The sequence below is a fragment of the Carcharodon carcharias genome, chromosome 10, assembly GCF_017639515.1.
Source record: "Carcharodon carcharias isolate sCarCar2 chromosome 10, sCarCar2.pri, whole genome shotgun sequence".
Classification (NCBI taxonomy): Eukaryota; Metazoa; Chordata; class Chondrichthyes; order Lamniformes; family Lamnidae; genus Carcharodon; species Carcharodon carcharias.
In genome coordinates, this window is record NC_054476.1 from 71,242,327 (window position 1) to 71,264,061 (window position 21,735).

General features: G+C 44.0%; 1 protein-coding gene across 1 annotated transcript in view; it reads right to left on the reverse strand.

Moving 5' to 3' along the window:
* Window positions 1-21,735, reverse strand: part of trpm5 (transient receptor potential cation channel, subfamily M, member 5) — a 134,464-nt gene that overhangs the window by 86,368 nt on the left and 26,361 nt on the right. Inside the window, exons 3-5 of the mRNA XM_041198375.1 lie at window positions 12,543-12,613; window positions 1,919-2,096; window positions 198-378 (exon numbers count right to left, since the gene is read on the reverse strand). Coding sequence (XP_041054309.1) covers window positions 198-378; window positions 1,919-2,096; window positions 12,543-12,613 — 430 coding nt within the window. The remainder of the gene's footprint in view (window positions 1-197; window positions 379-1,918; window positions 2,097-12,542; window positions 12,614-21,735) is intronic.

A 21,735-nucleotide genomic window follows, 5' to 3' on the forward strand; every position in this document is an offset into this window, starting at 1 on the left:
ACCTTTCCATAACTGCTTTAAACCTAATTATATTATGATCACTATTACACAGCTGTTCTCCTGCTATAACACACTCCACATGCCATATTTCATTTCCCAGAACTAGATGTGGCATTGTTTCAGTCTTCATTGGGCGAGACACATATTAAGTAAGAAAGTTCTCCGTACACATTTTAGCAATGTGAGAGTAAATTTACCTGTGCTTTGCGCGGCCTTCACCAGACCTTTCCGGATAGTGTCCCGAAGCCATGATTTCATCAGGACATTTTCCTCTCCTCCGACAATTGATACAACGAGGTTTGGGGCTGGCAAATTCCAGTCTCCAGTCAGTAACTCAAATATTGCAGCCGGAGGAGTGTTACAGGACACTTGTACAAACTGCAACAGTAGAAATGCCAAACCAAATTGAAAACAAATCAGCAACATCTACTTGCATTTATGTAGCACCGCTAATGTAGTATAACATCCCAAATGCATATAATCAGACAAAATGTGACACCGAGCCACATAAGGAGATATTAGGACAGATGATCAAAAACTTGGACAAAGAGTAGGTTTAAAGAAGTGACTTAGAGGAAAAATCAGAGGTAGAGATGAAGAGAGGTTTAGGGAGGAAATTTCAAAGCTTATTGCCTAGTAACTGAAGACACAACCACTAATAGTGGAGCGGTGGAAATTAGGGATGTCTCTTGCCAGAACTGGAGTGACACAGGTATCCAAGTCTGGAAAATGATATGAGATCAGAGAAACCAGGTCACTAAATTGCCTCGGCTCGACAAATATTTTCCTTATAGGTATACAAAATTAATTAGCATCTATAAGTGTGAGGCTAGCATTGACCAACAGTGCAATTCTCCTGGGCCAGTTAAACTCAGAACTGCCCATTATTCAGATACAAGAACAGTGCTTTCTGAACTTTTTCCTGCTGTGACCCCATTTTAGTGCCTCAGGCTTCATGTGACTCCACTTTCAGTGACTATCTGGGGTATATGAGAGCTGTTGAGCGGGGTGGTGGGGGAGGGGGAAGGTGGGAAGGGGCTTCAGTTGTTGAGTTCAGCATTGAGTTAGTTGATGAAAAGACAGGGTTTCTACATAAAGTTAATGAACACCTTCCTATTCACAGGCGATTTTTGCAACACCAATCAGGCTTCAAAGACAGCAGTCTGTTAAGCCATGCCCATCAATAGAAAAAAACAAGGATTTAAAGGGGCTTCGCAGCTAACAGAAATCAGTCTGAGCTTCACAGCAGCCATTGCTGTCTTGGAACTTGCGACCCCCAAAGCTTGACTTGTGACCTCACTGGAGGTCACAGTCCACTGTATGTGAAGCCCTGTACTATTTGAAACAGGTGAACTGTAGCAGAGCGATTGTACCTGTTATTAGCTGATCCACCAAACAGAACATGCAATAAAAGTTTCTTTATTCTTATTAATATCACCCCGTCTTTTCAAGAAAATCAGCTTTGTTGCTCCTGGAAGCATCAAGTGGTCATGTGACATCTTCAACTGCCTTTCTTGTTCTAAAATAGGTCATGAAGAAATCTTATGCATTTAGACATCATGTGATATAATGGGTTTCAACAGCAGAGTTCAGGTATGAATGCTTAGCACATTCTGATTACATACTCCATGCACTCTTTTAAGCAGGTGTTAGCCCATTTACTTTAAGTTACAAACTCATAGTTAATAGGAGCAGCCTAATGCAGTTTAAAAGATCTGTATTAACCTGAACAGACACCATTGTGGATTTTTCTTGGAATAAAGCAGGAGATTTGTACTAAGGAAAAATACCGCAGATGCTAGAAGCCTGAAATAAAAACAGAAAATGCTAGAAATACTCAGCAGGTCAGGCAACATCTTTGGAGACAAAAGCAGAGTTAATATTTCAGGTCAATGACCAATCATGAGAAGATTCGTACCTTGCCATGTTTCTTGCCAAATCCAAAAAACTCAACTTCTCCAACATTATAGATGGACTCCTTTTTAATAGGCTCTTTAATATTGCGGCCATTATACTTTTTCTCTCTTGTTAGTTCCTCTTCTGTGACCTTGGTTTGATTCTCACTAGGATGTAGGCACTGGGAAGTACTCTGTCCACTAAAAGATACAACATACAATGTAGGTCACTGAGTTTCTCAGAAAACTGCCAAGTCTAGCTTTTGTACCTGGGTTGGTTTTCTTAATTTTATTACTTACTTTAAGTTGGAAATATTGCTTTGATGAGGCAAAGCGGAGTCATAGGAAGCTTATACATCACTGACCTAGCCTTAAATGAGAGAGGTTTTGAAGAATGCTTTTATTTTTTAACCTGGAACCATGAATGTTTTTTGTTTTGGTCCTTTGGATGACTGACACACATGGAGACCCATTTGTAAGAATATCCAAACCACAATCTTGCCACTATTTTTTCAATCAATAACAGACTGTCCAGTAGGGCATTGTCTTAAAGGTTATCTGGAGCAAAGTGGAAAGAATCCCAGCCCCCAGTGACTGGCCAACCTTCCGAGGTTCCTAATCATTTATGTACCTGTGCTCTGGAGTACAACAAAAATCCCTGGTTTGGGTATCAAGTGGTTGGCTTTGTTCTGAACTTAGAAGTTTATTTTTGACTCTGTGAAAATCTGGACATCCATGCTCAAAAGCCAATTAGAATCGTAAAAAATTACAGAAAAAATCCTCTAGGTCCTTGTTGGCTCTCTGTCATCCCATCCCTTTCCCAAAACCCTTTCAATTTATTCTGCCAATAAAGTTCTCTAAAATTAGTGACCATGTTGTAATTACCCGCCCTTGAGTGGATTTTATAGACGTAATGAAATGTACTTCAGGACTGCATGCCATTCCTTCAGAGCAGTTCATTTACTGCAATCTGCAGTGTAGCATCATCCATTGATTGGGGCAAGTACTCTACCCCTTTAAAACCTCCATTTTCTATATTGGGCCATTGACTTGTTACCAACCTGCTACTTCTCAAATCTTACACATCCATCGCTTTCAATCCGTCACGAATGAAGTCTCTGCAAAGGGTTTGCCATCTCTTCCTGTCCTTGTGATAACCAAAGAGTAGCACACCCAGGATTTGTATAAATCCATTTATTTGCACACTATTAACAGGAGCTACAGGCGCTGCTTCCACTGGAGCCCTGGATTGTGGCTGTTTTGCAGCTGTTTGGTAGGTGAGAGGTTCAAGGTGTAAATACCAACTGGTGAAGGGTAATCATTGTGCCAAGCAGCTACGTAGTCATTGTAGAGAAGGCTGAGGAGCGTGCTAGCAACAGGGAGAGACTTGGAAAGCTTAGCTGCCTGGTAATTCATATAGTCCTGACATGAGCCTGTTGTGCAAAACAGGGTCTACCCTAAGCTGGAGTCACTCATATTCAACTCACTATAATGGGGTTAGTCAATTAAGTAGCACCAGCATTGGATGGATTTTACTGGGCACCGCAAGTCCCTGTACCTTCCCTCATCTAGTTAAAATGTTGTTGGGAAGACTGCCTATGATCCTGACAGCTGTCCACAGCTGTGGGCAGCATTAATTGATCCAAGTTGGGACTTCTGCCCCTATCTCGCGAGACAGTGCTGCCTTAGAGAGCTGCCGGCCAATCCAATTGGCCAGCAGCTCTGTAGCTCTACCAGCATTGGCAACTGCTGGGACTATAGGCAACCCATCATGACAAGGAGCTCAGATAAGTCTGGGGTCTGGCAGGGGCCTGCCAACCGTCCTGGCAAGAGGTGGGGGCAGGGATTAAGAAGCCAGGGTAAGGACCTTGGGAAAGGTGTTGCCTTCAATGGGCCCAGGGGCACACAAAGGAGGTTCCTCTGTCTGAGATTTCCCACATGGCGTGGGCCTCCCATGCCTCTGGTAGAATACCAGCAGGGATGGGATGAGACCTCTCAGTGGCCCTAAATTGCAAAATTTCAGACAGGTCAGGTAGGCAGTGGGAAGGCCAGCTGCTGAATTTTATGTACCAGTCTGCCTTCAAATCTGCAGGCAGGGAAGCATAACATTCAGTCCATTGTGTGCAAGGGACAGATGCCAGTCAATTAAAATTTCCCTGTTTTAGAATCTAATCTCAAACTGTTTTTGTAAAATTAGTATGACACACACACACACACACACATACACACACACACAAAACACACCCCCCCATCCCACGCACTCCCACACACATACATGTATGCATAATATGAAAACTAGCATCTATCATAGCATCAGTTGATCAACAGCAGCAATACCCCAATGCTCTGCAGGATCTAGAAAATGAGCCTATATAAATAAGATGCAAAATAATTACCATAGGATTTGCATTGTTCTGCACAGTTCTGCAAATCAGACAGGTGTAGCACTGAAATAGGAAATGGATTTGCATCATTTTATTTGACCTCCATCACATACTTTCTATGGTGATGTGACAGTGAAGGTGACCAGGTTCAGTTTTGCTGGATTCAGTGTTTTGATAAAGTAATTTCATTTAACATAAACCCTAGACTTTAATAAATAGTGGATTACACACAAAAGCATAGAGGTAATACTAAATTTAAGCAAATTGTTATGATCAGCTGAGAAGGAGTCGAATGGCTCCCCTCTTTTCCTATTCCTTTGGCTGTAACAGGGCTTTGTCAAAAGGACATACTTGCCAATTCAGTGAGTGATTAACTGTTCACGTGTTGTGATCATAAAAGAACCAATCAGACAGGTTTCTTGAGTTTAACAAAGAAAGAGGTTAGCTTTATTATGCTTCACAAGGTCTAAGTAAAACTAATAAAATTGGCTACGACCTTCGCACATGCGCATGCATGTGCACGTACACATGCACACACATGCACACACAAACGGTCTGTAGTTTGGTGACTTGGTGGCTTCAGGATGAATTCAGTGGTCCTGCTAGTTCCCTTGTGGGTGTGATTTGTAAAAAGGATTTGGCTGAAATTCTGGGGACTGCAGTATAAAGTTGGTTTCCTTCAAGAAGTCTCTATCTGCATCAGGGATGTTCCTGGTTGGTCAAAGTCAGCAAACAGGGTTCAAAAGCTTGCAAGTTAGGTTGGGGAAAGAGAGAGGAAGGAGGGACCCTATTTGGGTCTTCTCTCATCAGCATCTCAGCTGCTTTGTCTTCTCCCTGTACAGAAAGCAGAACTTAAATGCACAAAGGGCCAGCCTGTCAAATGACTGTCACCCAGTGATTCAATCATGGTCATTACTAGTATATTCCCCCTTATAAATTAGTTCATGTCTGGGAATCCCCCCTCTCAGCCAGGATTCAGATGATTGGGTCTAAGGGATTCCCATTGTAGCCTATTCATGCCTGGGAATCCCCCCTTCTGAGCTAGGGTCCCATTGTCCAAGCGATTAGTTTTAATGATTTTTCTCCACAATCACCTCAAGTGATTGCCTTAATGTCTTGCTAATGGGGACATACTATGTGGTTCACTCATATTTCCCTAGACATTGTCCATGATGGGTCTTTGCAGACATGGTGCTTCCATCTCAATGGATTGGAATGTGGAAGGTACAGTGATGCAAATTTGGTAGTCATCTTTGCCTGCAAGCTCAAGTCACCTTTAGTCTCTGCTTTAAAAAAATCAATTTGGATTTCCAACTGATTGATTAAAAACCATTATTTAATATAAAGCACATTTTTGTTATGAAATCATTAGTTGTAATTAAAATGTTTAGTTTGCAGTGTAGGGTCAGGAAAAAAATTGGAGTCAATTGACATTAGTGTGTCAGCCTTTACTGACGAAAATCAGGGCAGACTGTGCCCCTTTCCCATCTGTCCTGAGCCCTACTATCACCGAACTGGACCACACAAGGCCCTCTCCTTCAGTGTTACTCCTGGTGCTATTGGAAAGGATTTCCCAGTTGAAGGAAGCAGGAATTCCCACACATATGCAATGCATCCCTTTCACTAAGAGCAATAAGGATGCTGCTGAGGTGTGTGGGGGGGAGGGGGCGCAGTGTGGCGTGATGATCCCTCTTTCAATGCATTGGTGGCTGGGCTGCAGTAGGAAAAGGACTGAGGGGAGATGGAAAAGTGAATGAGAATGGTAAATAGTAATGAAGGGCAAGGAGCGAAGCCTAGCAATGAAGGGGAGAGGAAGGGTGGAAAATGAAGGGAGATGCAAGAGGAAACAAAAAGCTGATAAAAAGGGGGAATAAAAGAATAAGGGAGTAAACCACCCAGGAATTTAAAAACAGATTGAAAGAGTATATAAAAGTATATAAAAAGGACAGTAGCTAATGTAAGCATTGCTCCTTGAGAGGCAGAGACAGAAATTGTCATGGGGAATGAGGAAATTGCAGAGACATGGAACAAATATTTTGTGCAAAAACAGAATTACCTGGAAAAACTCAGCAGGTCTGGCAGCATCAGCGGAGAAGAAAAGAGTTGACGTTTCGAGTCCTCATGACCCTTCCACAGAACGGTTCTGTTTTTTGTTTTTATACAAATATTTTGTGTCTGTGTTCACTGTAAAAGCCATAAATTACATACCAGAAATAGAGGATAACCATGGGACTAATAAGAGTGAGCTTATTAATATCAGTAGAGGAAAAGTATTGGAGAAACTGAAGGGACTAAATTATGACAATTTCCTAGGGCCTGATGTCCTATATCCTAGAGTTCTATAAGAGGTAGCGGCAGAGATAGTAGATGCATTGGTTATGGTTTTCCAAAATTCCCTAGGTTATAGGATAGTCCCAGCTTTTGAAAGTTAGCAAATATAACACCGCTAGTCAAGAAAGGAGGAAGGGAGAGAGAAAATGGATGCTACAGACCAGTTAACCTGACATTGGTCATTGGAAAAGTGCTGGAATCTATTACTGAGGAAGTCTTAACAATGAACTTAGAAAATCATAGTCTGATCAGACAAAGTCAATGTGGTTCCAAGAAAGGGAAATAGTGTTTTACAAATGTATTAGTTTTTTGAGGGTGTAACTAATAGAGTCGATAAAGTCCAACAAGATCCATCATAGAGCAGAACATTGGCATTCTGAAGATGTGTTTCCAATGCTTAGACAGTTCAGGTGGGGCTCTGCAGTACTCTCCAGAGAGTGTGTCCTGCATCATCATGGCCTGTTGCGCACTGGATGGCCTGGCGTTTCAAAGGAGAAATGACTCGCCAGAGGGAGACATGGAGGAGGCTGAGAATGCCTCAGATGATGAAGACCTGGAAGGGCAGGAACCTGAAGGGGACGATGATGGGGAGCTTCCACATGAGGATGTGATTGCAGCCCCAAGACACAGAAGCTATGCCCGTGACACACTCATAGCCACAAGGTTACAGGAGGAGGACAGTGTAGGCAAGCTCATTTCCCCTGTCCCTTTGTGGCATGCCAGTGATCTGAAAGGCCTTTACAACCACTAACATTGAGAGCAATATCAGCACTGGCCCTCCAAACCTCATGTTTCACCAGGATCTAATCTTTGGAAAGGTCAGCAGCCAAAGCTGTATGTCGCCACTCTGGGAAGCGAAAGGCAACACATCAGCACACAGTCTGTATCAACTGGACTTGATGCAGTCGTGGCCTCCTGAATGAGACACTTCTTGCTGCCAGAGAGAGACCATCATGGCTGTAGGTCTTGTGCTTTGGCACAAACAATGAAGACAGCTATTTGATGAGGAGACAACATGAGTGGTAACCCTTCAATGCAATTTGCAGTCACTTTCAATAAAGAGGTTGACACATCTCTCTGACATTAGACAAGGGGTGAGTAACTAACATGTGTCAGCTAGACATCACATGAATGTGAGGCTCACAAAAGGAAGTGATCACGGAGTGGGAGCTTGGATCACCTTCACAATAAGAGGGCACATAGATGCAAATGCACGACGCATTCAAATGACGAGACCATTGTCATGAACAGTAAATGTATTTACAAAGGTGCATGATGTGAGTGAACACCCATGACCCAAAATTTATATCAAAGTTTCTTAATCTTTCTAACCTTACCCCTATGTCTTGGTGAATCCCTGACATCTGCAGCAGAGGTGGAGGAAGCCTGCTGACTGCAACATCCTGTGTCTGTGATGACTTTGGAGGGCTGAGGCCTGGATGGCCCTGGCCTGCTTTGGGTCTCCTGTTATGGGGCCGGTGCACCCTCCACGGCCTGTGCAACTGGGGTCACAGGCAGAGGGGGGCTGAACCCAGGCGGAGTCACCTGGGTGGATGGCCTCAGGGTATCCAGCTGCTGGTTCTCCTCCCTGTGGGTGCCTGAGGGACCTTGCTTGGCTCCCTGAGGAGAAGGGGCTCCTGGGTGGAGACCGAGATGCCCAACCCCACCTCTCGCCAACCACTGATGGATCCCACCAATGTCTAGAGCAATGGAGTGCAGGTCCAAGTAAAAATACGACAGAACCTGCTGGACCAGGATCTCCAAGGCAGCAGCCACCCTTCCCGTGGTGACCTCAAGGCGCTCATATGTCAGAGCAATGACATCAGACAGAACACAGTCGGACTCCTCCATAGTCTGTTGACAGCCTCTCACAACTCTGCCTGATGTTCCGCCACCTGTCTTAGCACCTCCAGCATGTGTGAAATGGCCATTTCTAGAGGCTCATCATCTGATTTGGACTCAGCAGGTGCCTGTTCTCCAGCAGTTTCTGAGTACCAAAGACCTGGGTTGTCACTGCCTCTGTCTACTGTGGAGACGCATTAGTGAGCAGTGCTCCAGAATGTGACCCTGAGCCTAATCTAGAACTATGACCCACTGGGGTTTGTGTCTCTGTACTGGTGGAGGGTGTAACTCTTTCGAGTACAAACACGTTTTCATCTGTTCCAATTCAGATGAAGTTACATTGTTTCATAGTTTGCCATTGTGAGATGTGAACTCTTGATCTTGGGGTTACAAGCCCAGTACCATAACCACTTGGCTATTTAGGCCAAGCCCACTGGTGGAGGGTGTAGGTGAACACTGTAACAGCTCTTCTTCAAATGGATCCTCAGTATCCTCCTCTGAGGTGGCCTGGGGGCTGGGGCTTATGCTGGTCTGTCTAAACCCGCTGCGGCCTGTAAGAGAGAGGAGATAGATTTAGTTTGTGAACAGGCTAAATATAACATTGCATGTCACTCACTGTGAGTGCCAGAATGCAATCAACTCATGAGGGGCTCATCTGTACTGGCTTGCTGGGAGGCTGATCTCACATTCCCCCCAGGAGTGACCTCGGTCTTTGCCAGCCAACTCGGCATCATCCTCCTCAAACTTGGAGAGCTCCTGGATGTCTGCTGTCCCTCCTCTGGACTGGGATCTCCCCCTGTTGTTGTGGGCAAGTTTAGCCTGCATGGGGACAAAGGGATGGAATGTGATGAGAAGAGATGGAGGAGAGGGTGGGAAGCATGCATGCCTGCTGTGTGTGCTGAGCCCTCCCCAGTAAGGGCTGAGGATGCAGTTTGTGCAGCATGATAGAAAAGGTAATGGTGAATAGGTTTTCAATGCTGAGATCTACCCTGCTGATATTTTGTGAGATCCCTGAACTGAGTGGCACTCTGAGTGCATGATGCCATTATAAGAGTGTGCGTTTGGAGTGAGCTGAATGATGTCTTACCCTGGCAGTGTGGATGAGATCATTCAGCCTCTTCCTGCACTCGAAGGTGTTTCTCAAGCGGAGGCCTGTGGAGCTGACTTCCCTCACAACCGTCTCCCAGGCTGGCGAGGTGAAGCTGGTGGGCGTCCTAGAACCATCCTTCGGGTAGAGGACATCTCGGTGTTGGCGCACACCATGAATAAGAGCCTCAAGAGAGTCATTGCTGAACCTTGGCGGTGCCTTCTTTTTGCTTGGAGCCATCTCAGCCTTGGTTATCCATACAGCTGGGCTGCAGAGAGTAATGTGTGTGTTTGGCTAGCATTTATAAGTGGCGACAGGACCTACAGCCACATTGGTTACAGTGGGGTGGATGAATCATTGGCTGCCCTGCCATGTGATTTGGAGAGCTACTTGTCAATGAATAATTAATGAGCTTCCAAGTATAATTTTGGGCACAATCTCCCGACCCGCTGATCAGCAGGAAACTCCCCACTAACCCTACCTGCCACCGGACTTAGTCTCCAGGGCGAGTTCAAATCCCACCACAGCAGTTTGAGAATGGAATTCAGTTTTAAAAAATCTGGATAAATAGTTGGCATCATTAGATTCAACTCATTAATGTCACCCTTACCCAGTCTGATCTATATGTGATTCCAATCTCCTATCTGCCTTTACAGTTGCAGTACTAAAAAGGGCTTCTGCCTATAGTCCAGACCTGGTTCTGTTGGCCTTCCTTTTCTTTTGTGAGTGGAATGTGAATTCCAGCTATTGGGAAAGATAGAATTTGACACTTGTTTAGGAGTTGCCCTAATAAATGATTGATATGTTTCTCCTGGTAGTTTCAACTGCGATAAGTAGATCCACAATTCCCTGTTGCACAATATTTGACCAATGAGCTATTAATGATTTTAAGGAAAATCCAATCAGTTGTATCAAACAGGTGACAAATATCAGCCCTTACCAGTGACTCAACATCCAGAGAATGAATTCTTAAAAATGAATCACTTACAACATGAAATTTCAAAATGTTCTGGACTTCCCCTTGCCCTACAGCAAATATAACCCTCCAAGTGAAGGAATGCTACGTACGCTTAAGTTACAAAGCCTGAATCACTATTTGTTTTTCACATGTCATTGGTTATAAGCAGAGTGATTTATGCACCTCAAACATGCACCACCCTATTTGCGCTTAGTTACACGCAGACTCAAAGCTAGATGATGTGGCATTCTTTAAGTAGGGCATCAGCAATAGGTTACTGGCCTGTCATATGGGATTTTAAAAATGTTGCCAGTCTTCATTGCAGTTGCAGTACTAAAAAGGGCTTCTGCCTATAGTCCAGACCTGGTTCTGTTGGCCTTCCTTTTCTTTTGTGAGTGGAATGTGTCTTCTAGCTATTGGGAAAGATAGAATTTGACACTTGTTTAGGAGTTGCCCTAATAAATGATTGATATGTTTCTCCTGGTAGTTTCAACTGCGATAAGTAGATCCACAATTCCCTGTTGCACAATACTTGACCAGTGAGCTATTAGCGATTTTAAGGAAAACCCAGGCTTTTCCCAGGCCGATAGTGTTGTTGTTACTTAGGGTGATTTTAGGCTACTATCTCCCTACTCTGGGAGTCTGGAAAGGGCAGGCTGGTTCTTCCAAAGTACTGCTAAGCATGGCGCTACCGTTAAAAGCATGGCTTGCACTCATTGACTCCATACTGGAGCTTCTGATTAAAAACATTTGAATGCTGAGTCTAACAGTTCAGTTAGTGAATTGATGGAAATTAATATGATGACATTTTTAATACATGCTGGAATTTAAGAAGGATTTTAAGAAGAATATGCACATTTCAGTGAAGGAACATTATTGACAGGAGAAAGCTAGCTTTAGAGACAGCTTCAGACTTGGACAAAGGAATTGTGGTAAATCTTAGATCAGTGAATTTTGACAGAGTTAGCTATTTCAATGTGTAGCCTTCTCTATGCCCAACAAAAATCACATTTAACTATGAAATCTAGTTGGTTTGTAAAATTTGAAGACTTTGGCCATTTTACTGGTGAGAGCCCCACCAGGGTAGTGCTTAACAGCTTTTTCCACCAAAGGGGACAAAAAAGATATGCTACTTTAGCAATGCAGACGGAACATGATGGTATTGGGTGATGTTAGTGTTTCATGTGAAAATAAACAAGCTGCGGGCTGAGCAGTGAATTCCCATGACTCTCCTGAAAAATTATTGCATTGGTTCAAAATGGCTTAGGCACATTACATTATCCCCATTTTTCTTTAACACTTCACCCTAAGCTTTATTTCTCTTGAAGCCATCAGCTACTACATTCTACTGGCTACGGAAGGACAATGGTAGTAATTGCAGCCAGGCAACACGCAAAACAATGGTAGCATGTTTGCATAAGTTCCATATCTTTTGTTACAGGCCTATGTTAACTTGATTGACGCTAGTTGGTAAATTTAAAACTAAGACACAGCAGCTTTCTTTGCTGGAGAGAGCTTATTGACTTAGTTCATAGTCAACACTACTTCATCTCAAAAATAGAATTACCTGGAAAAACTCAGCAGGTCTGGCAGCATCGGCGGAGAAGAAAAGAGTTGACGTTTCGAGTCCTCATGACCCTTCGACAGAACTTGAGTTCGAGTCCAAGAAAGAGTTGAAATATAAGCTGGTTATATTTCAACTCTTTCTTGGACTCGAACTCAAGTTCTGTTGAAGGGTCATGAGGACTCGAAACGTCAACTCTTTTCTTCTCCGCCGATGCTGCCAGACCTGCTGAGTTTTTCCAGGTAATTCTGTTTTTGTTCTGGATTTCCAGCATCCGCAGTTTTTTTGTTTTTGTTTTTATCTCTACTTCATCTCACCTGTGACCCATCTATCCCCATTTATAGGGATAAATACCTGTTTAACAATGTAATTGCCAGTGAACCTTAACAATGTAATTGCCATTAAACCTTAATGTAATTTGTAATTAATAAGACATTGACAGTCTACCACAGTGTTAAAATAAGTGCAATCCTGTACTTACAATGTAGTGAGTTGTGACCCTAAGCTCTCTCCACAGGTAATACACTCTTCTCTGTTAACAACATGGGTGCTCTGTGAAGAGAAAGAAAAAATGGTAGCATAGCAACAACCTCATATCAGAAATCAGTCACATTGAATTCATGGGATGAGAGTGACTGCCCTTAACATCAAGGCAGCATGAAACTGAGTATGAGCCCTAGGAAAATTGATTTTGATGGGAATCAGAAGGAAATGTCTCCACAGGCACATAGGAAGTGGTTGTTGGAGGTCAATCATCTCAGCTCCAGGACATTCCTGCAGGACTTCCTCAGGGTAGTGTCCTAGGCCCAACCGTCTTCTGCTGCTCATCAATGACCTTCCGTCCATTATAAGGTCAGATGTGGGGATGTTCACTGATGATTGCACATACTCAGTACCATTTGCAACTCCGCAGATACTGAAGCAGTTTCTGCCTATATGCAGCAAGACCTGGACAACATTCAAGCTTGGGCTGATATATAGCGAGTAATGCTCACACCACACAAGTGCCAAGCAATGAACACCTCCAACAAGAGAAAATCTAACCATCTCTTGATGTTCAATGGAATTACCATCACCAACATCAACACCTTGGCATTACCATTGACCTGAAACTGAACTGGATCCACCATATAAATACTGTCGCTACAAGAACAGGTAAGAGACTGGGATTTCTGCAGCAAGAAACTTGACTCCTGGCTTCCCAAAAGCCTGTCCACCATCTACAAGGAACAAGGCAGGAGTGTGATGGAATACTTTCCACTTGCCTAGAAGAGTGCAGTTCCAACAATACTCAATAAATTGGACACCACTCAGGACAAAGCAATCCGCTTCATTGACACCCCATCCACCACCTTAAACATGCACTCTCTACATCACCAGCGCACAGTGGCAGCAACGTGTACAATCTATAAGATACGCTACAGCAACTGGTCAAGGCTTCTTTGACAGCATCTTCCAAACCCAGGACAGCAGACTCATGGGAACACCACCACTTGCAAGATCTCCTCCAAGTCACACACCATTCTGACCTGGAACTATATCACCATTCCTTCATTGTCACTGGGTCAGAACCCTAGAATTCCCTACCTAAGAGCACTTTGGAGTACCTACAACAGATGGACTGCAGCAGCTCAAGGTGGCAGCTCACCACCACCTACTCAAGGGAAAATAGGGATAGGTGATAAATGCTGGCCTTGTCAGCGACACTCACATCCTGTGAACAAATAAAAAAAACTGCCAGGAAAGATATCATCAGGTATGGGAAGCTTAATAGGAGGACCTGAAATAGAGGTAAGCAGTGTTCAAATTGTGACCTAGATTAACATAATTTATAATCCCTTCAGTTAGGATCTTCAGAACCATGGAAAAATGATTTTTATTTAATTCTTTAGAGATGGATTTGAATCCAGAATAGAAAACACAATTGATTTATTTTCCAACTGACATTATTTTAATGATAGCAGTTACTAGTTTAAATGAAATAATTTAATAACGCTGATTAGAAAATAAACCCCAATGTAAATACTGTACCAGGCAATATAATGATTGACAAATTTTACATAATTAATAATATTTTTGTCTCATACATAGCTTTCCATACCTTAAAACTCACTCTGTATTCTTTCTAATCTTCAGACTGGAGAGGCTGAATCATTCTCATTGAATGATTTCTCCTTCAAGACCTCTTCGCACACAATTGGACTGCTTGGAGGTCAATCATAGCCTTACCAAAACTTGGCCATCCGCCATAATATCTCCAAATGCGATTCTGTAATGTGACTAAGGGGCCAGATTTTCATAGAGTTGGGCCGACTCTAGGGGCCTTTGAAAATGTGGATAGGACTTGATCCCATGGTTCCCACTCCCATTCCTGGTGCTGGCAATTTTCACTGTGTGGGCTAAGAGTGCAGGTAGGGAACCCACACCCTTCACTTTTAATCTGCCCAGTTCCATTGCGGGGGTTGGCATATCATACTCTCCCCACCTGTAATTTTCATGAAGTTGAGGACATCCCTCAGAGGAATCGTGAATCATAGTCTGAATTCAGGAACCTTTTGAAAGGTATGTTTAAAAGGTCTTACCTATGCTCCCACCATGACGCCCTGCATCCTCAGTGCTCATTCAACCCATATGCATTCATAAAATTAGTGAGTTATATGATAACAATGACAAGCCTTAAAATGAACTAGAAAAACATATTCAAAAATATGGTTTAAGGGTTGTAAGAACAGCAATATTTTCAGTTAGACAGAGCTATTATAGTATCAATAACAGAAGCTGTACCTCACTTCACATCTCTTAATCAAATAAACATACAGACATTGAAAGAAACAGTTCAAAGAAAGAATAGCTTATTATAACCACATAAGGATGTCAATCAATCAAAGTAAATACTGGAATTCCACCTGTTAAAATAGGCCCCTGCTGAGCTAATCCATTAGTAACTTGGAGCTCAGCCAAGCAGTCATAATGAGACCATCTGTGAACTGTATCAACAGAAACAGATGGCCAGACATCTGTTACTCCAGATGGCCTATAATGAATAAAGCTGAAGGTACTGCTGAATTTAACAGCAGGACCTGATTACCATGTTTTGTCTTTCGAGACGCTAGCTAAGTGTTGGGCAGGTAAACCTTTGGCACCAGGTAGCTGCCAGGGAGAGGACAGGAAAGAGTATAGAATCAGAAAGGTTGTTGGGTAGAGTGATGTTGTGGGAGATTAGAGGCTTGATCAGGGGAAGATCAGAAAGACTGATGTAGGGAAGTCAAAGGCTGGTATCTGGGGAGATTGGAGGCTTGTTTCAGCAGAGATCAAAGACCAGGTTGTGGGGACATCAGTAAGGCTGGGAGGAGTGGGTGGAGGGTGAAACTCAGAGGCTAGATCAGGGAAAGATCAGAAAGATCAGGGGCTGGTGGGTGATCAGAGGCTAGTGTCTGAGGAGGTTGGGGAATGGAGGTCAGTGTCTAAGGAGACTGTGGCCAGATTGTGGGGAGATCGGAAAGGCCAGGTGGAGAGAATGCTCAAAGATCAATGTCAGGGTAGATTGAAAGTGTTGCCACATGAGATCAGAAGTGTTGGGTAATCAGAGAATCAGAGGCTGGAGAATGGGAAACATAGAGGGAGGGCGAGATGGGTCAGAAAGAGTGGGATAGGGGAAGAGGGGAGATCCTAGCTTGGTGGAAGAGAGAGCAAATGCCCATGCCAAGGAGGGATGGTGGTGGGGTTGTCTGATCAGGGTCAGGAGGGAGTAGGTTAGCTTTGTGTCCAGGGGGATGCATTCCTGCTCCTCATGCCTAATAAGCAGTGCTGGAATAGTAACTATGTGCTGGATCCAGCCGTTCTTGGCTCCCTTCAGCTGCTGGGTTTCCTGAGGCCGAGGAAACCGGTGCAGTCTTCCTAAAGTTTGAAATGGAGGTAAAGTCTGAGACATGCAGACTCATTAAAATATTTAGAGATGCAACCAGTTAAAACTGGGAGTTTTCAGTGGATTTGGGTTTGAGATTTTTTACGTTTCAACATGCCACCCGACCCAAACCCCAGACATCTTTAGGGTTAAAATTTCCCCCTTAATTTTTGTGTCTGAACCAAATTTGACTCGACTTCATCCTCCTTCTCTGCCCATTCTCTATTTCGTTATCTGTAAATCTCATTGGTTAAGGACGTACTCTTTGACCCAGCTTTTGGTCACCTGACATAATATCTCCTATGTGTGTTGATGTCATACTTTGCTTTATAATGCTCCTGCAAAGTGCCTTAGGACTTGTTTTTTACATTAAAGGTGTCATATAAATATAAGTTGTTTTTGTTACTTCCATCGTATACTAAATGCCCCTGATGCCCTGTTAACATCAAGCAATTTGTGAAGTAAATAATCTTTCAAGGGTGAGAGAAAAATCTAACAGCGCAATGCTCCGCTCTAGCAAATTCTGAGCCATTAATCCCCTATTCAGTTTTGACTGACCTGCTGAATGTTTCCAGCTTTTTTGTTTTCTTCCAGCTTTCCAGATTTTTATTTATTGTTTTCCATCTCTCCTGCCTTGCATTTTCCTCAGGCTTCTGTTTCCTTCACTTATCCTTTGTTTATTCACCATCTTTTTATTTCTTCAATGCTCCTCTCTATTATATGACTGAGGTTATTTGATAAACAAAAACAGAATTACCTGGAAAAACTCAGCAGGTCTTGCAGCATCAGCGGAGAAGAAAAGAGTTGATGTTTCGAGTCCTCATGACCCTTCAACAGAACTGGAGGACTCGAAACGTCAACTCTTTTCTTCTCCGCCGATGCTGCCAGACCTGCTGAGTTTTTCCAGGTAATTCTGTTTTTGTTTTGTATTTCCAGCATCCGCAGTTTTTTTGTTATTTGAGGTTATTTGATACATTATTCCACTGATGATTCCTCTCTTTGTTTGCCTGCTTTGAATGAGTTATTCCTCAAACCCTGGTTCATTATTTTTTATTTGAGTAAATAAACAACAAGGGTAATGAATGGTTGCTGCACCCATAAGAAAAGACTCATTGCTTTTAATTCATTCCCAGGTGATTTATCTTCATAACTGCATCTTCTAAATGCTACTGAGATGAAACCAGAAGCTCCTTCAAGCCCCACTCCAGAGACATGAGCAAATAACCTAGTTGGACATATCTATGCAGGACTGAGGGAGTACTTTGTTCTCAGAGGTGCCATTTCAGATCAAATATAAAGCCTCATCTGCTCAAAATACACAGTATTATTCAAAGAGGAGCAGATTGTGCTCGGACAACACTGGACTAAACTAATTTTAAGTATAAATCGCATTATAAAATATTACTTTAAAATGAACAATTTAGTTTTACTAGTGCCTTGAACCATCATCCCTTTTATTGTTTATTCCCTTCTGTCCTCGACTCTATCATAAGCCTTTCCTCTTGTTCCTTCCCTGCCCCGCTTCTCCCTGGCTCTCTACTTGATGTTTATCTCCAACATCTTCCAGTCCTGATAATAAAGATCATTGGCCCAAAACATTAACTCAATTTTTTCTCTCCACAGCGTTTCCAACAGTTTCTGTGCGGAATTGTCCCAGATTTGCACTAAGTGCGGTAGTGGGCAGGTGAATGATCTGCCGCCCGCGATGGCAGGTTTTCACACTATATCATCCCAAACCCGCTGCATTAATTATGCATTCGCAGAATACATGCCATTTTGATGGCAGGCAGGCTCCAATTTCCCTGCCACGTCATCACCTCTCTGCTCCAACAAACCAGACACCACATTTAAAGTAGAGCCACACTCAGTGCTTCCAGCTCAGGAATGCAGCAAAGAAGACATGGTCCTGGAAGGCAAGAAGACTGCAGCCCTCATGCACCTTTTTGATGCCCTGGGGGCTTGCTTTGATATCCTCTACCCCTGCTCTGGCTGCAGGAGTGGTAGCTACATTACTACACCGGCTTGGGAGGTGATGGCAGTGGTGATCAGTGCCAATGCTGCACAGGAGGGGTTGGCCATCCAATGCAGATAGAAGATGAATGATCTCATCCGTGCAGCCAGGGTATGGCAACCATCCCATCACTCTAAACTCTCACACTGAAGCCCATCAAATATTCACTGACATCTCACTCACTGCCAGCTCAAGAGACATCACCACCCATTCTCCTACACATACCCCCACATCTTTGTCTGGCCTCATCTCCTCTGGAGACTGCCTCCTCAGCCCTCACCATCTTGAGGCCACTTGCACATGTCAACATGTGCCCCCACACACACCCTGGGTTATTCTCCTTCCCCAGTACAACTCTCGTCCTGCAGCCTCTTGCCTTGCCTGGGGCCGCTTCTCCACCTTCCCCAAACAAGCCCTAGCCCTGCAGCCAATTATGGCTGATCTGGTAGGTAGAGACCTACCCATGAGCCCCCCCTAAAAGTGATGTGGTACTGTCTGTGAAGCCTGGCACTGATGACTGTGAGTACTGGCCAAAGTACAGCCGGCCAAGTGCACACCTTATATATGCAGTTGTGAAACATGTTTTCCCGATGAGGGCAGATGATCCGGGTTGGGGGTGTGTGAGGGGGTGGTGTGTGGGGGGGGGGGGTTGTTTCTGGTGGGCTGGCTTTATAGTGACATGCTGATGTATTACAATGAGGTTGATGATGTCTGATAGTGGGGAATGTGGCCTGCCATCGGTGGGCGAAGTGTACAATTGCAAACTGGCTTCACGCCGTCGAGAAACCGATTTTTGGCCTTTCTCGCCACATTGTCCACTCCCGCCACCAAACATGCCTGACGCTGGCAGGCACGGAAAATCCCAGCCCCTGTTTTTCTTTCAGGTTTGCAGCATCTGCAGACTTTGCTTCTCTTTTCAAATAGAGATTGTTAGGCGCAATACATCCTTCACAATATGATACATTACAATGTTCTCTGTGGTATATTCCAAGTGTTTCCATGTTGTTCCACAAATCAGAGCATCTGAAAATAGCCAGGCTTTCTTAAAATGGGGCAAATACAACTTTCATTAAAACATCTGTCTTGGGATTTGTTACAAAACAACAACAATCTATATTTCTATAGTCCCTTTAATGTAATGAAAGCTCCCAAGGTGTTTCACAGGAGCATTATAAAGCAAAAGTAGATACCGAGCCTTTGGGGATATTAGGGCAGGTGGCCAAAGCCTTGGTCAAAGGGTTAGGTTTTAAGGAACACCTTAAAGGAGGAAACTGAGATAGAGAGGTGGAGAAGTTTAGGGAGGGAATTGCCGAACTTAGGGCTGTGGCAGCTGAAGGCACAGCCATCAATGGTGGAGTGATTAGAATCAGGGATGCTCAAATGGCCAGAGTTAGAGGAGTGCAGATATCTTGGATGGTTGTGGGATTGGAGAGGATTACAGAGAGAGGGAGGCCATAGAGGTATTTGAAAATAAGGATGGGCATTTTAAAGTCGCAGCATTGCTTAACTGGGGGCCAGTGTAGAAACATTCGGTTGAGGGTTGAACAGGACTTGGTGTAAGTTCGGACATGGATAGCAGAGTTTTGGATCATCACAAGATCACGGAGAGTGGAAAGTGGGAGGAATGCTAGGACTGCTTTAGTATAGTCAACTGTAGGGGTAACATGAAAGGCATGAATGAGGGTTTCAACTGCCGATGAGCTCAAGTGGAGGAGGAGTCAGGGGATGTTAGGCAGGTGGAAAAAGGTGGTCTTTGTGGTGGAGCTGGTATGTTGCCACAAGCTCATCTCAAATATGATATCAAGGTTGTCAGCCTCAGCCGGTTGCCAGGGACAGGGAAGGAGTCCGGGGCTAGTGAGCAAAGTTTGTGGCAAGGACCGAAGATAATGACTTTGGTCTTCCCAATATTTAGTTGGGGGAAATTTCTGCTCATACAGTACCGGATGTTAGTCAAGCAGTCTGGCAATTTAGAGAAGTGGAGGGGTTGAGAGAGAGATGGGGAGGAGGTAAAGCTGGATGCCATCAGCATACATGTGAAAACTTAATGCTTTGCTTTCAGATGATGTCGGGAAGGACGGCATGTAGGTGGGAAACATGAGGGGGTTAAGGATAGATCATTAGGGGACACCAGATGTAACAGTGCAGAAGCAGGAAGAGAAACCATTTCAGATGATTCTCTGGCAATTATTAGATAAACAAGAATGGAACCAGATGCAAACAAGGGCATTTGCAATAAATTTGCTGTTGTTTTACCAGCAATTCTAGGTCAATGGGCTGATTTTTTTGTGGGAGGTGCATACTGCTCGCTCTGCTGGAAGAAAACTCAATTTTTAAAAAGGTGATAATATGCTGCAGGTGGCCTTAACAAACTGAGGGTCAGACTCCCATCCTTTACTGGAAGAAAGTCTCTGCCTCGAGAACTGCCAGGAAATCTGATTGGCTGGCAGCTCTTGCAGTCCCAGCAGCGCCAGAAGAGCATAGTAGGCGTTGCTGGTACTGCAAGGAGGCCCTGGGAGGAAATGTTATGGACACAGGACAAGGTGAGTCCAGCTTTTCTTAAGTGGGGAGCATTTAGGCACCCTTGGGAGGAGGGGGGGTGGGGTGGGTCAGGTTTTGGAGGACAGGCAGGAAGGCACAAAGTGGGATATGGTCTTAAGAGGTGCTGCCCATGATGCGCACAGGGCAACCCCAACCCCCCCAACAAAGGAAGTACTCACCGCTTTCTTCCCACTTTTTCACCAATGTTGGTGAAAACAATGACCTTTCAACTCTCACCTGCCTTTCCCTGCCCAGTGTGTAATGGCAGTAGAGGTGGATTGAGACCCTTAATTGCCACTTAATTGGTCAATTAAGGGTCTCAGTAGGCCTATGGGCAGGTAGCCCAGTGGGTGCCTTATCCACCCCCTATATTGTGGGAACCAAGTCAGAGCTGGGCGGGAAGGCAGTGGGCTGACCACCCGACCCCCCCTCCCCCTGCCAAAACCACACCCACTGGGACTTGTCGGGATGGGTAGGGAGGCTGTAAAATTCTCCTCAATGTTTCAGGAACTGTAAGAAATTATAAATGAGAATTTAAAAAGGAATAGAGTAAAGTGAAGGAAAAGCTGTCACACACACCTACACACTCAGACAAACACAGGTATAAAAACACACACACACACACAGATATGCATACCTCCACATGGACGCAAACACTCACACATTGACATAAATACACATACACCTACACAAACGTCCAACAAAATGCAAGAGAAATCAGAATGAACAGTACAGAGCTTTAAGTAGAAAACAGGAGCTGGTTGAATGGTTATAGTGATGTCTACAGCACACAACAAAGGCACAATAAGAGCAATCAAAGAAATTAAAGGCATTTATAAAACACAGGGAGCATGTAAATAGCTGAGGCGGGGTGGTGGGAGATGTTGTGGACTGGAGCTGAAAAATACTGGCAATATGGGCAGGCTTCAGCAGCCTGGGAGCCGGAAAGGAGAAAATGAAAGCTTGGTGGCCCCGCCCAGCACTGTGTCAGATGGAGACTCTACCCAAAAATCAATTCACTTGCCAATCCCCTCAAAAGTGTGAATGCACCCATTCAACAACACCAGGATTTCCTTCCAGAGAGAAATTGAGAAAAATAATTAGGTCTGAATTTATTAAAGTCAATATTAAGGCCAGAGAGCTGCCTCATAGAAGGATGAGCTGCTGTTCTCCCAGCTTGCATTGAGCTTTACTGGAACATTATTGAAGGCAAAAGGCAGA